The sequence below is a fragment of the Passer domesticus genome, chromosome 8 (genome assembly GCF_036417665.1).
Source record: "Passer domesticus isolate bPasDom1 chromosome 8, bPasDom1.hap1, whole genome shotgun sequence".
NCBI lineage: Eukaryota > Metazoa > Chordata > Aves > Passeriformes > Passeridae > Passer > Passer domesticus.
The window spans coordinates 45,258,148-45,278,037 of record NC_087481.1 but is presented as its reverse complement, the minus strand read 5'-3'; the positions used below and the strand labels follow the sequence as shown (position 1 = coordinate 45,278,037).

At 57.6% G+C, this 19,890-nt stretch overlaps 1 protein-coding gene across 4 annotated transcripts in view; it reads right to left on the bottom strand.

Moving 5' to 3' along the window:
• Positions 1-2,110: 2,110 nt before the first annotated feature.
• KCNIP2 (potassium voltage-gated channel interacting protein 2) overlaps positions 2,111-19,890 on the bottom strand; it is a 44,116-nt gene continuing 26,336 nt past the window's right edge. Inside the window, exons 2-9 of one of the 4 annotated variants that reach the window (XM_064431092.1) lie at positions 7,832-7,931; positions 6,603-6,723; positions 6,149-6,218; positions 5,982-6,052; positions 5,327-5,434; positions 4,851-4,955; positions 4,533-4,595; positions 2,111-4,203 (exon numbers count right to left, since the gene is read on the bottom strand). In XM_064431092.1, the coding sequence (XP_064287162.1) occupies positions 4,156-4,203; positions 4,533-4,595; positions 4,851-4,955; positions 5,327-5,434; positions 5,982-6,052; positions 6,149-6,218; positions 6,603-6,723; positions 7,832-7,931 (686 nt within the window). In that variant the 3' untranslated portion in view covers positions 2,111-4,155. Of the gene's footprint in view, positions 4,204-4,532; positions 4,596-4,850; positions 4,956-5,326; positions 5,435-5,981; positions 6,053-6,148; positions 6,219-6,602; positions 6,728-7,831; positions 7,932-9,851; positions 9,904-18,560; positions 19,689-19,890 lie in introns of those variants that run through there. The other 3 variants (XM_064431093.1, XM_064431094.1, XR_010367482.1) reach the window with 3 other exon arrangements.

The following is a 19,890-nucleotide window of genomic DNA, read 5'->3' as shown; positions in this document are numbered from 1 at the left end:
ACACAGGATCTCTCCTGCTGCGGCCGAAGGGGAGCCCCCCAGGGCTGACATGACCTCTCGTGTGAGGAGAGAGGCCGGCAGGGTGATCCTGCCAGCCCTGACAGCGCTGGGCAGCCTGCAGCAGCTGCCACCAACAAGAAACACGTTATCAAAGAGCTGCTGAAAACCCCAGCTCGGGAGGAAGGGCTGGAGGAGGCCTGCAGACAGCAGGGCAGACGCTCCACATTTCCGCATATCCCCACTGATAGCAGCTGGGCACAACAAGAAACCGAAGGTGGCTGCGTTTCCTGCACCGGCGATACCCTCTGGGGAAGCTGCAGCAGAGCCCCTGGCCAAGGGGATCTCTAGTTACCATCAAGCAGGCCAAAGCTTTCAAAGAGCAAAAATAGAAATTGTGCAGATACCATAAATAGGAACCAGCTAAATTGTATTGACTCTACAGAAGGGTTAGAGAGGAGAAATGCGCAGAATCCGGGTGGAGAACACACTGGTCTTTCACACACATCCAGAGTTTGGTGGGGACTACAGGGTCACAAAAGGCCCTGAAGGGGTGCTCATATCTCTGATCATGGCAAAACAATCCTACAGTAATAGTTCTCCCAGTGTTGGAATCTCATTCTTTTACAAAATGCTTGTGTTTCTAGTATTCAGGATGTGGAGTGAATCACTGCCCCAGGCTGCATCAGCTGCCTCATCCAGTTGCTCAGCTGTTTTACCCCATAGCTACTATTAATTTTGCTTCTGAAAGCTGAGAAAAACTTGTCTGGAAACGCAAGGCTACCCTTTTCCAAGGATCCATCAGGTCTTGCCTCTGTTCTCATCATAAACCAAAGGACTTGGCTGTCCACCCTTAAATGCCACCTCCTCCTAACAAGGGTGATCCAAGCCCTGGCTCACACGGCAGCCTCTCATGGCAAGCTGAAGGCACACCTAAAGGATCCAGGCCTCTCTGCCCTCAGGCCCTTCCTGAGGCCCTGCTTGGGGGAGAGCTGAACAGATTATTTTTGACTCCCAGCAATGCCTTCCCACCCCCCACTCCAAAAGCTACACTCCCTGCACAAACCTTTTCCCATCTGGTGTGGAAAGGCTACGGCACCATTCCAAGGCTGAGCCCCACAGCGCTGCTTTTCCCGTTATCACCTCAGCCCCTTTCCTGCCCTTCCCCCTGGGGACAAGGGCCCAAGGGATCCCATCAGTGGCTCACAGCATCCCTGTGCCACAAGAGGGCACAGCAAGCCCTTGGATGTCATTGCCCGAAATAGCAACCAGCCAAACAGAGCTCAGGGGACAGGATAGACCGGGGAAAGTGGGTTAGAGGGGAAAACGTGCTCCGGCCCATTCATACTGCCATACACTGCCCTGGGCGATGGCCAGCAGCCCAAAAAGGTCCCTGGAGAGTCAGAGGCTTTGGAAAGATCAGACTTGCTGCTTACCCAGTCCCACAATGGTAATTCCCCCCGCAGCCAGAGCCCATCCTTTTAAGGCTCTGTTTGGTCTCCAGGCAGCTCTTTGCACTGAGCTTTCAGTTCCTGGACCACAGTCTGTAGAAGGCTGGACCATTCTGCTGTCCCATATCAGGTCCACTGCTCTCTTTTTCTGCTACTTTCTTACCTACATGACTGTTTATTTAATTTTTCCCAGTTTTCAATGCAGGACTTTTCCAACAACCAGTACCTGCCATAAGAAAAACCCCTTCCCAGTCCATACCTACCTCCTCAAGGTGGCAGGCGACCATGTTCCTGTTAGCTCAGCCTTAAATGCCACATCCTAACAAGGGCCACCTGGTCCCAAGTTGGCTTCACCCAGCAGCATCTGTGGCAAGCTGAAAACACACCTGGCAGCCTGACTCCTGAAATGTGACACACTTGGTGTAAGAGCTTTGTAACCTCAACACCTCCAGCCTCTTAGCAGGAGAAAATCTGTATTTACAGGACCACCAACAGCATGGCAAAGCTCAGTGTGCACCCTGTCCCACATGCAACCTCCCAGAGCACCCATGCAGAGCACCCTGCAACCACAGCACCCCAAAAAGATACCAAGCCTCTGCAGAGACCCCTCGTTTTTCCTGCCCTCCCATCCCAGGCAGCTGACAGATGCAAAGACAGAACAGTAGTGTGCATAGCGATTGTGGTTAGATTTTATTGGTTTTTTTGTTTTGTTTTGTTTTTTAAACTCATATAATTGTTATAATACAAAATATACAGACTGGAGATGCCAAGCGGGTTGTGGGTCACCATGCCCCGGGGCAGGGGGTCACACCATGCGACCTACAGCGTGAGGGGGGAGGCAGCAGGTGCTCCACATGGCAGCAAACAATGGGTACCCCAGGGAGCTGGGAGGAGGGAGAAAAGGGCCAAGAGATGGAGGGGCAAGGCCCTTCCACCCTTTGGAGAATGCAAGTGGGAGCTCAGCCCCACAGCAAACCTGGGAGCAGGACTGTGAGATGAACAGTGTGTTGAATGAACCTAAAAAACACATCATGTCTGCGAGATAAATAATGTGTCAAATGAGCCTAAAAAACATGTGATATCTGCAAGGGCTGGGACAGGGATGGTCCCCCTGGGAAGCAGCCCCATAGCTTTGGCTCAGAGCCCCAGGGGTTAAATTCTAATGTCTGCAGCCCCAGGGTCTCAGCCTGAGTCTGGCCCAGGATACGTGCTGATCCCAGACATCGCAGCTCAGGCCAGCCCAAACCACCCCTGGCCAAGGATACAGAGGGTGGGGCTGCCAGGACTGGGTACATTCCCAGTGCCTGTCAGGGGCTTCTGGAGTTGGCATGGGGTCATTTGCCCATGGGCATCACTCTCCCAGCTACGACTTGGAGTGGTAAGTGGGCAGGACAGGCCTGTCTGCACACACCCATCTCCAAGGAGCTGGTGGTGACAAAAACACCCAGGGTCCCCATCCCCAAGGTCCCCAAGCAGGCTCTCACATGGCCATGCTGGAAAAAGGAGAAGAGTCCCCTGCCCCAAGGTGACCCTCCAGCCTGCCAGCAGCGTGGCAGTGACTCCTGTCTAACCAAAGCTTAGACTTTCTCCTCCAGGAGCTGCCAGCTCAGCCATGTCACCAGCACAGGGCTATCCTGTGGGGACAGCTCTCAGCCTCATTGCTCATTCCCCTGGCCCCAGGGCAGCAGGTGGGCTGGGATGGGCCAGGGCACAGGAGCAGGGCAAAGTCAGCAGCAAATGATGCCGGGAGCATGGCTCTGAGCCCTGTGGGACCAGAACGGCCACCAGAGAGCAGCCCATCTCCCTCTTCCACATGTGCCCTGGCTGTCACATCCTAGGGAAGGATGGAAAGGGTGTCTCTCCACTGGAGCCTCAGAGTGGATCCCTGGGGTCCCCCTGTGCCAGCACCCCAAACCTGAGGGACAGGGGCCAAGGCTGCAGCTCTCCCAGCCCTTCATCATCCATCCTGGGGGACAAATGCCACAAGTCACCTTGGAGTCCCTTTAGCCTCCCCTCTGCCCCTCTCAAGAAGAGCCTCGTAGGTCTAACCAGGATCCCTGGGATCAGGGGGTGCTCCCCACAGCTCATGCAGCAATGAACCCCCAGGGCTCACGTGTCTGCCTTCTCCAGGCCAGCCCCTCTGCCCACCCACTGGCCCAGGACAGGGAGGGTGGCCGGTGGCTCACAGTGGACACACCAGACATCTTCCCACAGCAGGGCCACAGCCAGGGCAGGGGAGGAAGCCAAAGCTCTGCCCATTGCAAGACTTTATTGGTTTCTAGACAGTGTTGCTGGAGGATTTGGGCTGGAGCTGGGACTGGGGGCTCCTGGGGCTGGGGAGGATCAGGGTAGGTGAGCTGTGGCTGCTTGAGGTGGTGTGCATGGGGAAACCTCTACTGCAGCCCAAGGATGCGTCTTTTCCACCGGGATTGAGTGCAGGGAGGTCCATCCAGGTGAAATTCTCATCCCGTGCCAGCCATGCCCATGCTCCAACATCTGGGAGCACCTGCTTGGGATTCCCCGAGGAAAGCAGAGCTGGGCCAGGGGAAAGGGAAGATCTCGGCTCCGACTGCATCTCAGGGAAGGAAGGCCCCTTTCCATGGAGGTGTCTGTGCAGCCGGAGAAGGGGAGTCCCAAAGGAAAAGTCAAGAGAGAGAAGGTTCTGGGCCCAGTGTCAGGAGAGCTCATCTGGAGGCAGGTCTGGGAGCTAAATCACGCTGTCGAAGAGCTGCATGGATCGCATGATGTTCTCATCCTGTCAGGAGCAGGTGGGAAGCAGGCAAGTTGGGCACAGAACAGCAATCTGGGCAGCTCCCCCAAACCTGGCTTTACCCTCATGGCAACTCTGGCACATGGGACAAGAGCCCCAGGGATCACAGGCAGTTTCTAAGCCCTACTGGGATCCACGGCTCTCCTCATCTGTACAAGGATGCTGGCATGGGTACAGCTCCCAAAGCAGAGCTCCAGCCTTGCCCCTGGGAGCCCTGGCTTCACTCCTCTCTACAGGAAGGAAGCAAGAGGGACAAAGGTCCCCAAGGAAGGGGGTGGTGACCTAGCTCAGAGAAGAGCTGCTGGTGACTTTACCTTCTGGCAGGACTCCAGGAACTCCTCAATTGTCACCACGCCATCCTTATTCCGGTCCATTTTCTGCAGACAAGCACAGCACAGGGAGAATAGCAGGGACAGCCCCAGCCCTAGGAAGAACCTGGTACCCCCTTCCCAAGTCCCACAGGGGCTGGACTCAGTGCACCCCTGGCCCCAGACATGCCCAGGCACCAACAGGACCAGCACAGCCCTGCTTCATCCCCAGAGTGGGGTGTTTTCTGCTGCACCCACTGCAGCTCTGTGCTGGAGCTCTGCTTCCCCATGTGCTCATGCTTCCTGGGGATGTACTCAGCTCACCTGGAAGAAGTTCTCCACGTGCTCCCGGGGTGCTTCCTCCCGCATGGCCGGGTAGGTGTATTTGCCCATCATGTCGTAGATGGACTTCATGATGTCCAGCATTTCCTGATGGGAAGGGGAGCAGGGTTGCAGTCTCAACACGGGGCTCTGCTTCTGCCTGGTCCCCCACCCACACCTTTTTCTTGATGCTCCTGAAGGACCTGTGGGGTGCTCAAATGTGTTTCTGCTGGCTCTGTGCACAGTGTGGGGCCATGTGTGCATGTGCAATGGGGCCCCAAAGCTGCACACCACTCATCCACCTTCCATCCCAGAGTCACACCAGTGCCAGGAGGCCAGGAGGGACATTTGCAAAGCTGAGCTCAGTTAAATATTGATCCCCTGGGTTCTCCTCCAGAGCTTAGCCGAGTTCTGCCCTTGACCCTGCCAGATGCAGATTTGTGCTAGCCCCAGGGACCAGTCTGGAGCCCGCATCCCACCTCTTTGGTGATGCAGCCATCTTTGTTCAGGTCATAGAGGTTGAAGGCCCAGTTCAGGCGATCATCAATGGTGCCCCGCAGGATGGTGGACAGCCCAGACACAAAGTCCTGAAAGGATGGACAAGGCAGGCAGACAGGAGTTACAGCCACAAAGAGCCTCAGAGACACAGGGTACAGCCCTGCTTGATTCTCCTGCAGAGAGGAACTCAGCCCCAAAGCTGATATGCTCTGCGGCTGGGCTAACAAGGCAAAATGTTGGGTAGCAAAAAGAGTTGGGGGACAAAAGTTGTTTAACTCTGTACATTTCCCACACTACTCCCTTGAGTCACAGCAACCAAGAGGACAATGTGTTCAGCCAAAGCCTGAACAAGACCTAGCCATGGCTGTGTCTGCCAGTCTGGGTCCCTCCCTATACAACCCTACCCAGAAGATACAGAAAGCCCCTTTTTTTTGCTTTTCATTAGTCTTCTGTTAGGGAAGTCTTCTGTTTTCATTAGTCTTCCCTGCCTTAGGGAATTTAATAAACCCCACTAGGCCTGCCAACTCTTCATCCATCTTCAACAACAACACTGCTGGTCCCAGTCCATGGTCCCTGGAGGGCTGTGCTCTCCTTGCCCTGCTGCACCCCATCACCCCCTCCTTGGCCACAGCTCACCTCAAAGCTGACGGAGCCATCGTGGTCGGTGTCAAAGGCATTGAAGAGGAAGGTGGCATAGGTGCTGGAGTCTGCAGGGAGAGAGACAGCATGAGGGGTGCTGTGTGACCCTCTGCCCTGCAGAGGCACCCATGTCTATGGGGACAGGGATGGGGATGGGCACTCACCTCCTTGAGGGAAGAACTGTGAATAGATCTGCTTGAAGTTTTCTTCGTTGACAATGCCACTTGGGCACTCCTGCCAGGGCAAGGTCACAGCATCACTGCCACGTTGCAAAAAGGGCTGAGCACCTCCTAAAAACCTGTGGGTGGCTTGCCTTGCCCTCCAGCCCTGTGCACCTGGTGGGGTGGCTAGAAAAGCTGCTTAGAGCATCTCCCTGGCTTTTTGGGCTGCACCCCTCACTGGAGGGGCTCTGAATCCCAGGCACCCAGGAAGGGGGCTCTCTGCACCCAAGGAAACAGAGCACAGGATCAGGTCTGCCCACTGAGCTCCCTGGAGGTAAGATCAGGCTGTAGCCTTATATGAACTTCAACCCCAACAACTTTCACAAACAAATCAGTACCCCGAGGTGGACATGGCAGCAGAGGTGGGGGCTATCAAAGCTGGTCAAGGAGTACTCACATTCTTGAAGCCTCGGTACAGGACCTGCAGCTCTTTGCGGGTGAACTTGGTCTGCTCCTGGAGCTGCTCCAGCCCCTCGGGGCGGTGGCAGACGGTGGAGAGCTCAAACTCATCCTCAACACTGTCTGCAAGGAACCCAGGGGAAGAGAGGGTGGCTGAGGCCAGCACTGTCCTGCCCTATCTTGTCATGCCAGGGGGCAGAGAGGCACCTTGCACAGCACACGCTGTCCTCTCACACCTGCCCACGTTGACACATTTTTGGGGTGCTCTGCTCAGCCAGAGCTGGGTCTATGCCAGAAGAGGACACTCGTAGACACCCTGGCTGCAGACCAGGGACTGACACTGGGCAACAACCCCCCTCCAGTACAGCCCAGGATGGGCACAAAAGAAGTGTGAAAACCCCCCAGTGCTGAAACCCTCCATGCCTGCCCTTCTCCTCCCACCAGCACAGGCACCTGCCCTGTGGAGTTCAGACCCTTGATGTCCCGCAGCACCAGGGCTCACATCCAGTAGGAGAGTTGCCCCTCAGAACCCCCAGCCCCAAACACCACCCCCCCTCAGCCTTTCCAGATTCTTTTCTACCCACTGTGCTCCCACCTTCCTTGACGGCTTCTCTCCGCCACCTGCCAAGCTGCACAACCCCTGCCTGCAGCACCAGCACCCCTAGACCCCACTCAGCCAAGGGGGGCACACAGCAGGTACTCCCTCTTCGTGGGATGGCTCAGACCCTGCCCCTCATACTCACCTGTTCCCAGGGGGGATTGGCTTGCACTGTGGAGCTGGGAGAGATCCTGACCGGGGGCTTGGACTCACCAAGGAACCAAGCACACCCAGTACAGGGGGTTAAGGGACTCCACACTCAGCCTCTCTCGTCACCCCATCACACCTCCACCTCCAAACCGACCCTCAGCTCAGAGAAACAACTCCCCACCCCTTGGACCAGTGCCGGGAGGGCCCTGCTGCCTGAGCCAGCTCCCAAGCGGTCCTTGCCGCTGTGCATCCCGTGGGAGCTGCTCCAGGGAGATGAAGAGGGAGAAAACCAGCCTGTGAGCAGGTAACGACAGAGGTGGGTGCAGAGCCCATGGGATCGGACCCCTCCAGGGCAGGGCTGATCCTGACAGCCAGGGCAGGGGAGAGGTGGAGGCGTCCCCTTCCCGCAGGCAGGGCCAGGGCGGAGAGCAGGCAGCAGCACCGCCGGGACAAACACACACAAAGGCAAGAAGAAGCACTTGCTTTCACTGAGCGAGGGGATGGATTTGGGCCGGCAGCAGGGCAGCAGTTTGAGGAATCGCTGCTTCAGCGCTTTTTTAGTTTGGACTGGCGGGTTGCCTGGAAGAAAGAAGGAGTCACCAAGCAGAAGAATTAACACAGCATCAGCCCCCGGTCCCGACGGGCAGCAGGGCTGGGCACCCGGCGCGGGGTGATCTGAGCAGAGGCAGCACATGCAGCGTGAGGCTGGAGGAGCAGGAAGGCAAAACCCAGCTCAGGCTCTGGTCAACCTTCCTGCTCAATCCCAGGACAAACCCAGCACTGGAGTATCCATCCTTGGGAAGGATGAGGATAACCCTGCTAGGCTACCCACACCCAGTGCCTCTTTACACCCCCATCATACCAGGGTGCACTGGAGACTCCCAGGAGTCCAGAGAGTCAGGAAACGGCAGGGCCAGCCTCTGTCCTTTAGCCTTGAGGACAATTACCTGCTCCCTGGGGACCCTCTCGAGGGGCTTTGCAGGGAGGCAAGGTAGAATGAAGCCCAAGAAACAGGCTGTGGCAGAGCCAAAGCACTGCATACTCCCTAAGCTCGGGCTGGGTTTGATCCTGCTGGCACCCAAGGGCTGAAGGCAAAGCATGCACCAGACCCCCCATGCAGCCCAGACTGCAGCATGCACCCCCACCCCAGTGCAACACTGGGACCCGAGCCCAGGGACCTGCTCTGAGACAGCCAGAAGGGGAACGGGGCTTTGCCTTGGCCAGGCTACAGGGCTGGGTGAGGGACTCCCCACACCAGCCTGGCCCACGGCCACTGCATCCAAGTCACCCTGCATTAATAGTAGGTCCCCTCTCTGTACTGACCCCACTGCCACCCTCAGTTCCCCCATTTGGACCCCAGTGGTTTCACTCAGCCCCATCTCTCCAGCTGGTGTTGCCCCATGGCTGCAGACCCCCTCCCTCCCTTGCCACAGTGCCTCAAGCCAGCAAACTCAGCACAGGACTGATGCTGCAGGTGGGGAAAGGAGGAGGAGGAGGGGATGAAGGCCATGCTGGGCTCCAGCCTCCGAGGGGAGGCAGACACCAGCATGGGGACAAATGGGACAAAAGGTGCAAAGTCCCTTTGGGGCTCTGGTTTGTTTGTCACTGTGTTTGCTCCAAGCATCCTGTACATCTGCAAGCAGCAGGTCATAATGCCTCTGCATCCTGAGACCTGGTTTTGGGGTTGTTTCTCTAGGGGACTAACAAATAGCTGCCAGAGAAGTCCTTTCTCAGCCTTTTGGGACTAAGCTGAGTGCAAGATGCCAGGAAAATGGTGTTGCATGGTCTTGGCAGCTCCAAGACAGAGACATGGGTCTGCATCCAGCCACTTCTAGGCAGGCTGGCCCCAAAGTGCTCACAGGCAGGACCTGGCACCCTCTGAGCTCACACCAAGGCAGCTCCATCATTCTAGGGGATGGAGAATAGCTCCAGGAGGTCATGGATCCAGCAGGACATCACAAAAAGCCACTCAAAGAGGGCAAATTCTCCCCAGGGATGTGGCATCCCCAGCAGGGTGACAATGAGCTGCAAACCTATAGGGATGAACAAACACATCCCCTGGCATTTATCAGGGGGTGACAGGAGCAAGGGTGGGGACCAGGATCTTGGCACTGGCAGAACAGCACAACCTGGCTTCTGTCTGCTCCAGGGTTTACAGGCAGGTGAGGAAAGAGGACTTTTCTTTCCTAGAAGTGGGCATCAGTTGTACATAAACCATGATTTTGTCCCAGCTACCCTTCCAGGGCCTTAATTTGCAGAGGGAAAGGGAAATTGCACCTTTCAGCCTTCCAAGGATGCTCTGGGGCCAGGTCCCTCCAGCAGAGCTGAGCTGTGGGAACAGACCTGACAGGCAGAAGTATCCCCTTTGCTGAGAGGGGAGGGACAGGGTGGGCAGAGCAACACCCAATGCCAGGGTGATGCACCCGGGAGGGAGCAGGGCAGGAGGGAAACCACACAGCGAGAGAGATGCAACAGAGAGTAAACTGTGGTTGGACTCACAGGGGCAGCAGGTATAGGCACGTGCAGTAGGTCAGGTCGGGTGCAAGTTACACTTTAGTTTGTTATAAAGAAGGAAAAAGAAAAAAAATAAAGAACATGGGCGTTTTCTCAAGGAGGAAACCAAAGGGGGGCCCAATTCCAGGGTCCCCAGGGCAAGGGGGGAGCACATTCAGCACATGCAGCTTAACAACAGGAGAGGGATGACCAGGACTGGGATTTTGCTGTCCTGGCTTTAGTGAACACAAGGGCTCTGCTGAGTGGGACACACCGCCCTCTTTCTGTCCCCAGCATTCAAACCACAAGCAAGTCTGGGAGCTCCTCCTTGCTGGGATCAGCTCTGCCCAAAGACGAGGAGCAGAGCCCAGCCATATGCTGCCACTCTGGCCACAAGGGACATTGCAGCACGGAGCCCTGTCCCTGCCAGCGACAGCTCCTTCCCCAGATGCCGCTCTGCACCCTCCCGCAGGGGCCATCCAGAGCGGCACAGGGCAGAGGGCTGGCAGTGCTTCATCTGCGGCGGGTTAGGTGCCTTGTCGCTTCCCATGCATCGCTCTGCAGCTCGGCGACTTCAAAATACACAAACACATACAAGCTGAGACTCCATCCTTGAGTAGCAGCAGAAGGGAAAGGGATTTCCCATCTCCACCTCTACACACAGTTAAGCTGAATCCCGAAGGCTGGCTCTGAAGGGACCTACAGTGGGTAGTTCCCTGCCCCCAGCAATGATTGCCATCAGGATGGCCATGGACCACTTTGTATCGAGCCACCAGCAGCTGATGTGTCCTTGGAGGCTGGATCCAGCCAATGCCACCATGCTGAGGGTTACCCACTGCTGGGCTGACACCCCCTTCCCACGCAGGACCCAAGCCTGGGCTGCTCCATGGTCTCCCTCAGAGGAAAATCAGGAGAGTCAGTCAGGTGCATAACAATGTCCCTGTCCTCCCACAGAGCCACAGCCACCAGTGCCCTTCCAGTGACAGCTGGATGGGGAGACCAACCCACCCCTTCCATGGCGCCCTCCTGCAAGAATACACCCTCAATAACAAACCAACAGGCAGTGCCAAAACTCCCCCATCACCCTCAGTAACCTGTCAATAAATGCATGATCACGATGGGTGGAAAATGTGCATCCCACAACAAGACCTCCCCAGTGTCCCCAGCTTCAGGACACAGCACATTGCAGGAGGGGAGCAGAGCACCAGCAGCCCACCAGTCATGCAGCATCACAGCCCCTGCTTGGCCCCGCGGGGCAGCACTGGGTCAGCTGTGTCAGGAGGAGCTGGAATGCCAAGGCTGATCTGAACCCAGCTGCCCCTAAAACCTGTGGCTGACAATCATCCCTGTGCAGGGCTCAGCCACTCAGGGAAGTGCCCAGCTCAGGCAGTGCCACCAACCACAGCTCTCTGGGGTCTGCAGTGACGCTCAGCAGGAGGAAGAGAGAGTCTCCCCAGCCGCCCTGGGGAGGTCAGGATGTGTCCCACCAACAGCAGCTCTGCAAATGACCCTCATCAGTCAGCAATGCAGAGCCAAGCGGAGCAAAGGTGCCAGACAGTCATCCATCAGAGGAATGAAATCACAGCTGGCATGTCCCAGGGCCAAAGAGTCCCTGTCCTGGGGGTGGGACAGAGCTGGAGCAGCAAAGCTGCCAAACAAGCTGCAGTTTGTGGACAGCAAAAGCTCAGGACCAGGGTATTCCCTGGTGCCAGAGGGAGAAACAGCTGCACAACCCTTGTGCTGAGCAGTCCCCAGGGGGGTACTGGCCATGGGCCAGAGCAGTCCACAGAGTCAAGTGGGGCTCGCAGCACTGCTGTCCCCATTCCCACCCCCAGCCTGTGACAGTGCTCCCAGAGAGCCTGGCTGTGCCCAAAGGAGATGCTGCAGAATAATAATTTCTTCACACCACGTACAAAATGTTGTGAGCATTGAATAGGACAGGATACACATCTCAAGAGAGAGTGGAGCTCAGGGGCTCCCCAAATGGAGCAGACAAAGCTGCAGGACTGGGACAACCACATGCACCACCCTGCTGAAAACCCACACACAGGGACACATCCTGCCCCCCCTCAGCACCTCCTCTGGCAGCAGGAACCAGCACATCCAAGGTGCCAGAGGAGCTACCCAAAAAAAAAATGCCCCAGCAGAGCAGCAGCTCCTCTTGGCTACAAGCAGTGTGTTCCACAAGAGAGCTAGGGCTCTGCATGTCCAGTACCCAGATGCCATCCATGCCCTCCACAGTGGGGCACAGGGACAAAAAGTGGATGTGCTTCAGCCACACCCTAGCCAGATCCCAGGCAGCTCAGGGACATCCTCCATCAAAAGGAGGTTGAAAGAACCTCCTGGGCACAGCACCCTCCTCTTCTCCCCTCTTTCTGCTCTACTACTAGTTGCTCCTCTGATCGCTCCTGGCCACACACCTCCCATTCTGAAATCTGGCTACCCAAGGGGATGTGATCTGCAGTCCCTTCATTTCACAGCATCCCCAGTGCCAGCAAGGATGCAGAGGGAATGGAAGCAAACCAACTCCAAAACACATTCAAGCAAAGTCTATTGGCAGCCCTTGTCTGAGCTGGGACTGTCTGTGGCACCGTCAAGCCAAAGGAAACAAAGCATCAGCACCACGCAGCTCCCTGCATTCCCACCCTCACCAGGCACAGCCAACAGGTCGTGCATCCATTGCTCTGACATATTTTGGGTCCTCTTCTTTGGCCACATCCAGTCCTCAGTACCCACTTGCCAATCCAGGAAGCTCAACACCCAGAGCATCCTCTTCCTTCCCCAACCCCGGCACAGCCCTACAGGAAGGCAAAGGGGCTCTCACCTCTTTTCCCATGTTTTCCCCATAGCCACCAATTCGTGTAGCAGTGAGAAAGCCTTGCCCTGCATGGTGCTGCACCCCACATGCATGGCTCTTTTCTCCCAGTTCACAGTTATCTCTTCAGCCCGTTACCTGCAGTGCTTTCCCCCATCATCTGACAAAGCCCAGCCTCTGCCTCCCATTGCCCTGAGACTCCAACAGCCCAGACAGTCTCCATCCCCCAGCACCCCACTGCATCCCAGTGCCTCAAGACCCATACATCCCCCACCCTAAAGCTCCCAGACACCTTAAATTTCTAGCATCCTGCAACAAAAACCACACATTCCAATGTCCACAAATATTCCCACTCGATAGCTTAACACTCTGAATCACACCCAGACACCCTCACTTCCCCAGTTCCCTACACACTAATGCTGCCAGACACTGCAATGCCCCCCCCCAACCCCCCAAAAAACCCCCAAACCACACTAATCCTTCAGAAACCCCCCTAAGCACCCTGCAGCCCTTGGGATAGGAGGAGCACCTCCACCACCACATCCCCATCTCCTTGCAACCCCATCCCCATCCCTGTCCCCATCCCACCTCCCCTGGTCAGGTCGATGATGCCCAGAGCATGGAGTATCTTGAGGCTGGAGCAGAGCAGCAGGATGATGCCCACCGTTTGCAGCCCCTGCAGGTCCCAGGGTGCCTCAGCAGCCGCCATCCCCCAGACACACAGCCCCAGCCAGCAGCTGCTCTGGCAGCAACAGACCCAGCAACGCAGGAGAGGGGAGGGCAGGGGAGGAGAGACCTGCCTTGGCCCTCCCTCTTCCAGCCTGGCACCCTCTGGAGTCCCCTGGGGCACCCAGGCTGCAGAGAAGGAGAGCCCACGAAACTGCCCAAGGGACTTAGGGGTCAGCTCTTCTGCTGGGCATCCCTGCACTACACAGGAACCTGCAAAGGGATGCACAATGGGCACCAGTGGGTGCATGGAGGTGGAGGAGGCTCAGCCATGCTGACTTCCACCCCAACAGCAGCTCATGGTGGCCCTGGAGCTGAGCAGTCTGCTGGGACCCTCGAGTTCATCACACGCTACTGGGATACTGCTGTCACCAGCCCAGGGAGCAGCTCCGCCTAGGAAATCCCCTCAGCCCCATCACAAACCACCAAACCTTCCCCCCAGCAGTGTCCCCAGCTTGCATGGCACAAGTTCCCTGCCTTGGAGCTCAGCCTTGTCCACTGATCACCTCCACAGACATCTGCAACCCTCATCTCCTCCCTCTCCTTCTGCATCTCTGCACCAGCAAGTCAGTCACAGCCACGGCTGGGGCTGCCAGCCCTGGGTACCTTGCCTGCTGCTGGAGAGAAATGCGCTCCACAGGGTGCAAACGTGCCCCACAGGGTGCAAACGTGCCCCACAGGGTGCTGCCTGGAGGGGACAGCCAGGGTGGTGCTCCCCACAGCCCACCCAGCATCGGGCTTTGAGGGCAGCAGGAGAGACTCCAGCCTGGCAGCAGTGGTTATTGCAAAGTGGCTTTCAGCTGTCCATGCATCTCCCCCCTAACAGCTGCTTCTGGTGTGGCCACCTCCTGCCCCAGCAGTACAACAAGCCCCAGCACCCATGGGGGAATGAGACATTCTCCTGTATCCCTGGAGGGGAGGGGATGCTGTAGCCAAGCTTGGATGGCACATCTGACATCCTGATAACAGCACTCCAGGGACCATGGACTCCATACTCCCTAGAGCCCAGTCCAGGGCACCTCTATTCCCACCTGTGCCCAGTCCTGGGGTTTAATCCTGCTCCTCACAGGGGAGAGGTGAAGGACATCCCAATGAGCTCCCACAGCACCCCGCAGCCCAACACAGCCTTGTGCTAGAGAGTCACAGCCTCTCCCACTGGACTTGAAGGTTTCACCCTCCACCAACAGAGCAGCACTGTAAAGAAGGGCAGTCCTGATAGGCTCCTTTGCTCTCTACATTTCTTGCTATTTCTCCAGCCTGTGGTTTTCTCACCTCCCTGTGGCCGAGTGATCTCCTGCCCCTCTGTCTGCTGTCTCAGAGCCCATCCTGGGACAGAGTGGGGGCCCTTTCCCATGCTCAGCTGGATCTCTTTGCTCCCCTATCCAGACACATTGGCAACAGTAAGAGCAAATCAGGCCAGAGGGAATTGGGAAGGAAGCAATGTGAAAAGTGATTAACACAAGGCCGGAGGGAGAAGAGATTCAACAAGCTAATTAGGTCTGGCTGAGCAGGACATGTCACCAGGCAGCAGCAGAGGCACAGGGTGCACCACAGGTACTGTGGACCTTGGGGAGCTCAGGGCTGCTGGGAGAGCCAACCCTGCCCAGCCCTAGAGCCATCTGACAAACCTGCTAGCCCATGGAAAGGCAAGGGTTAAATCCAGTGCAGATGGGGGAATGTCTGGTGCAGCCCAGCCCAGGGAACCCCAAACTTCAACCTGGAGTGCCTGCAGCTATCCCAGGCTAGATTTCGATGCTCCAAGATTTACTGCCCTGTAGCAAGCTCACCTTGGCCTCTGGGGTCTGTCAAACCCAGCAGGCTGGATGACACCCTGAGCCCAGGGACCAAAGCATCACACCCCAACGGGCCAGCCTCCCCTGCAGCCAAGACACAGCACTCCTGCCAGAGAGGTTCCTGGAAAGCAGGAGGAATCAGGGCTTGGCACAGGACTTTGCTGTCATCAGCACCTTGGGGATGCTCGCTTTCTCCCCTCTCCAGAGGGACCCTCATCCTGAGCCAGCCATGAGGAGGGGAACATACTGCTCACTGCCACCACCCTCCTGCCTGGCACCTCTCGGGGTGCCAGTGGCACCCAGGCATGCTGCTGCTCCCTCCTGTTTCTCCCCAGATTCCAGAAGGGTTTGGCACTCTCACAGCCCTGCCTCTCTCTCCATATCCTGAGCTCTACAGCAGCAGCAGCCCCCAGGGAAGGCAGAGGCCAGCACACACTATGTTGGGGTCTCTCCAAGACACCCCCAATCCTGCCTGCCCCCCAGCACGTACCCTGAGCAGCCAAGGCAGGAACAGCCCTGGGCGGGCACCAATTATCCTGCCGACAGCAATCTGCCACTTCATTTAATATTAATCTGTAGCTGGGCGACGCGGGTGGCTCTCCCGCCTTTTCCCTCCTCCCAGCCGGGACCGATTGCTCTGCGCTGAATTATTGATGCTGCACTTCAAGAGGCAAAATTGATAGCGTTTCTCTCCACCTGCCCCATCCTGAGCGCTTGGCCAAAGCGAGATCTCAGCAGAGGTCTGAGAGCCTCCGGCGTGGGTCTGCCAGGAGATGTTACGGGCTGGGGACAGCCATGATGGCACAGGCAGAGGTGGGATGACACAACCCATCATTGATTATCCAGCCGGTAAACAACGTCAGTTCCAGCATTGATCACCTTGAAGATCCTGGAGCACAGTGCAGTCACAGGGATGCTCCATTGCTGCTGCCAGGCAGTGGCTGTGCCCATGCCACCAAGGCTGTGGCAAGGTCTCAGAGGGTACAGTGCCAAGCAGACAGGACAAGGGGTTGCAAACAGTCAGCACTTCTGTCCAAGCCCTTTTTCAGGGAAGTGCCAGCTCCAAATGAAGGATGGGGTCCTTGGGGCCTCATCCAGCTGCGTTTGGGAACCCAGCAAGCCTGGAATTCCTCCAGGATCTCATTGCAAGATGCTCCCATTGAACCCTTCCCCCAGACTTAGAGGGGTCGGCTTGGTCCCCTCTGGAGCTGCTCCATTCCCAGCCCATCACTGTGGTGGCGCAGCACAACTTGGGCAGAGAATCAGCTGCAGGCAGGGGACCAGCAGGGACGGGGCAGGGAGAGCAGGGGCCAGCAGCCGGAGCAGGGGAAGCACCGCCGGCACCATCGATGGCTCCGGAGCAGGTGGCAGAGCCCTGTGTCCATTAGCATCCCGAGCCATTAGTGTTTGGTTTCAGGCTCTTTGCGGTCTCTGGGCTGTCACTGTTGACCGAGCCATGGCTTGTAAACAACCCCTGGAGGGGACACAGTATTTACCAGCCCCAGACACTGCCTGGGACCTTCCCTGGAGAGCAAAATCCTACCTGCAGCCTCTCAAGTCAAAAGGGGCAGCAACCTATGCAACAGCACCTCACCTCCATCCCAAACCACTGCTGCTCACACACAGGACTCCTTGTACAGTGCCCAGGGCTCAGCTTAACCTCAGCCAATTTCCTCCCCCTTAAGCAACTTGTTTTCCTCTCCTTTGGGTACCTTCAGGCAATGGGAGCAATTGCTGGCAATCCAGGGCACCTGGATCTCATTCCCACACTTACAGCTGGGGTGCATCTCCAGCCAGAGGGAACTGCAGCTTCTCAGCATGGGAATGTGGGTGGAGGGGGACAGGCATGCCCCTGTTCCTTCTGGAGGGGTGACAGATGACCGGGACAAGGCTGGACACAGGACACCCCATCTCCAGCATCCTGCTCTGGCCCATGCTAGAGAAAAGTCAGGACAGATGCACACAGAGTGTGCCCCAGGAAACAGAGCAGCCACACAAGGCCAGGAGTGGCCCCTGCCTTGTCCTGAGCCCCTCTGCAGGGTTGCTGCAGGTGCTGGGGGCTCTGTCTCCGCTCTTTCCACCGCACCTGGGAGCTGCAGAACAGCTGCAATCAGCGCCACTGATTTTGGTCCAAAGCTTTGAGCAGCTGCACCAGGAAGCAAAAGCACTGGGAAGGGGGAAAGCAGGGTCTGAGAGAGGCACCCCCAAATCACCAGCAGAACCGGGGAGGGGGAACCCACCCTGGGCACAGTCAGCATGCCCTCCCTCAGCACTCACAAGGCAGGATGTCTGACAGGTCAGCTCCTGCCTCAGTTTCCCTCCTGCTATGATCCACCTAGGACTGCTGCTGCTGGAACACAGGGACTTGGCAAGCAGTTAAATAGTGATGAAAACTTCCACCCATCTTTCCTGTCCTGCGATCAGGTTCACAGGATCAGAGGGAGAGATCCCCCATATCTCCCCTCCCTCCCTCCCCCAAGGCACAGCCAACCTGTAGGTGCAGCCTCGGAGTGCTGCCTGCTCCACTGCTTGTGGAGGTGAGCATTCACCACTACACCCACTCCATGTGGGAGCCAGTGCTGGAGAAGCACAGCAGAGTATCTCAGGGCACCCGTGGCCCAGGGAAACTGTCTGTCTCCTTCTCACCCTGTGCATGCCCCAATGCCAGGGGCCAGGCAGGCTGCAGCATCCTTCAGAGAGGTGTGTGCAGGCACGGCTGGGCTGGGGGGAGCCTTCACACAACCATCACCCCGGGGGTCCAGGAAACACCCAGCCAAACAGTCCCAACCTCGCTCCCACCATGAGCAAAGCAGAATCCCCCGAGCGGATCCAGACTCTGCCAAGTGTGTCCCGTGCACAGCACTCAGCACCTCGCACAGCCCATCCGTAGCTGGATGGCTCCCTCTGTGTCCCCCACCCTGCCCAAGGGCCACGGGGAGCCCTGGAGACAGCCAGGAGCAGGGGGCACCCATCCTGCCTGAGCCTGGCTGCTCTGCAGACTGGTGCTGGGTCCAGCCCCTCACGTGCAGGGTGAGGTGACCATGGATTCTGGTAACACCTTGCTCCTGTGGAGGTGCTGGAAAACACCCTGGTGCCCAAATACATGGTCAGACACAATCCCAGCCCCCAGCATCCCAGCACACATCAAAGTCACCACCATACAGCAGACACCTTGCCAGCCCGGTCCCCTCCCTACATCCCCAGCCGCTGGGACAGGCAGGATATTCTGCTCCTTGCATCCTACGCCCCTACAAGCAGCCAACGGACACCAGGACTCTCTCATGGATTCAGCTGCCTTGCAGCATCCTTGGGGGCAGCTCTGGACACCCACCACCTGCCCCTCATGTCCCCGGAGGTGACAGCACCGCCCACACCCGTTACCTTCCAAGGACACGGGCTCGAAGAGGCCAAATTGCTCCAGCACCTTGACGAAGAGGACCAAGACCACCAGCACTGCAATCATCTCAAGGCCTTCCAGGTTCATGGCGGGGGTGTCTCATGGCCCCTCACCCCCAGCCCTCCCTACCACAGTCCTTGAGCCCCTCACCCCAGCACCTCAGCCGCCAGACCACGCATCCCCAGGACTAGGGCCTTGTCCCTGCTGGGGGCTCGGCTGTCACCCCCTACTCAGGGGCACCTGCCATCAGCCCTGGGCGAGCAGGGGTCAGCGCAGGGCTGTGGCAGGAGGCTGAGGGAGCCACGGCTGAGAGCCCAGGCAGGGCAGGGCCGTGCCTGTGAGTGAGAGTGGAGAGAGGCCAAGTGGAGGGAGGCGTGGGGGGTGGCGGGGATGGGGGGGTTGGAGGGGGAAAGAAGGCATGCCCTCCCATTCCAATGACACCACCTCCATCGATTTGCTTAATGCAGTTGCTAAGGAAACGGGCCACAGATATTAAAAGGCACTCGGTTCCCAGGGGGGGACACGGGGAGGAGCAGGACTCTGGGCACTGGCAAAACATCCAGGATGGGAATGACTCAGATTTGTCCTCTGTGCCCCAGACAAGTGTCTGCCCCATGGGGACCAACCTGGCTAAACACCTCAACATCTCCCTCCTGGAGAGTGTCTGGGGCAACAATTCCATCTGCCCCGTTTCTGAGCAGGCAGATGGGTCCACCTGTTCTGCTGGGAACACCAAGGGAAGGTGGGGAGCAGGTCTGGGAGAACAGGCTGGGAGCAGAGGCTGTGATGCAGGATTCCCAAGACACTGCCAGACCCCCAAATGAGGAGAGGAGGAGAAGCAGGAGCTAGGGACCCAGCCAAGGTCACGCAGGAGCTGGAAACAGAGGGTGAACCTGTGCATCTGTGTGCCTCGAGCACACATCCACACAGCCAACAGGGCTAAATTTAGCTCCCCTGCTCTTTCCTAACAGCATTCCAGCCCCTACCTGGCTGTTTGATCACAAGCCACAGGGATCACTGGGGATCCAGGTACCTGTGGTCACTGCTATCACCAGGGCTCAGCACTCCTTGGGGTCTTCCCCGTGGCTTCCCCCAGGGATGCCACTGGCACTGCTCATCTCCAGGCAGACAATTCCCACATGGCACATGATGCAAGAGCAGTCCTAACTCCAGCACCAGTGTGGTAAGCAGGGAGCAGGGCTGCCCCCGTGCCACTGCTGCCTCCCAGCCCTCCCAGCTCACCCCAGGAGCAAGGCCAGCTGCCACAGGTGGGGTCACCATACCCAGGCTATGGAGCAGACCCTCGGCAAGAGC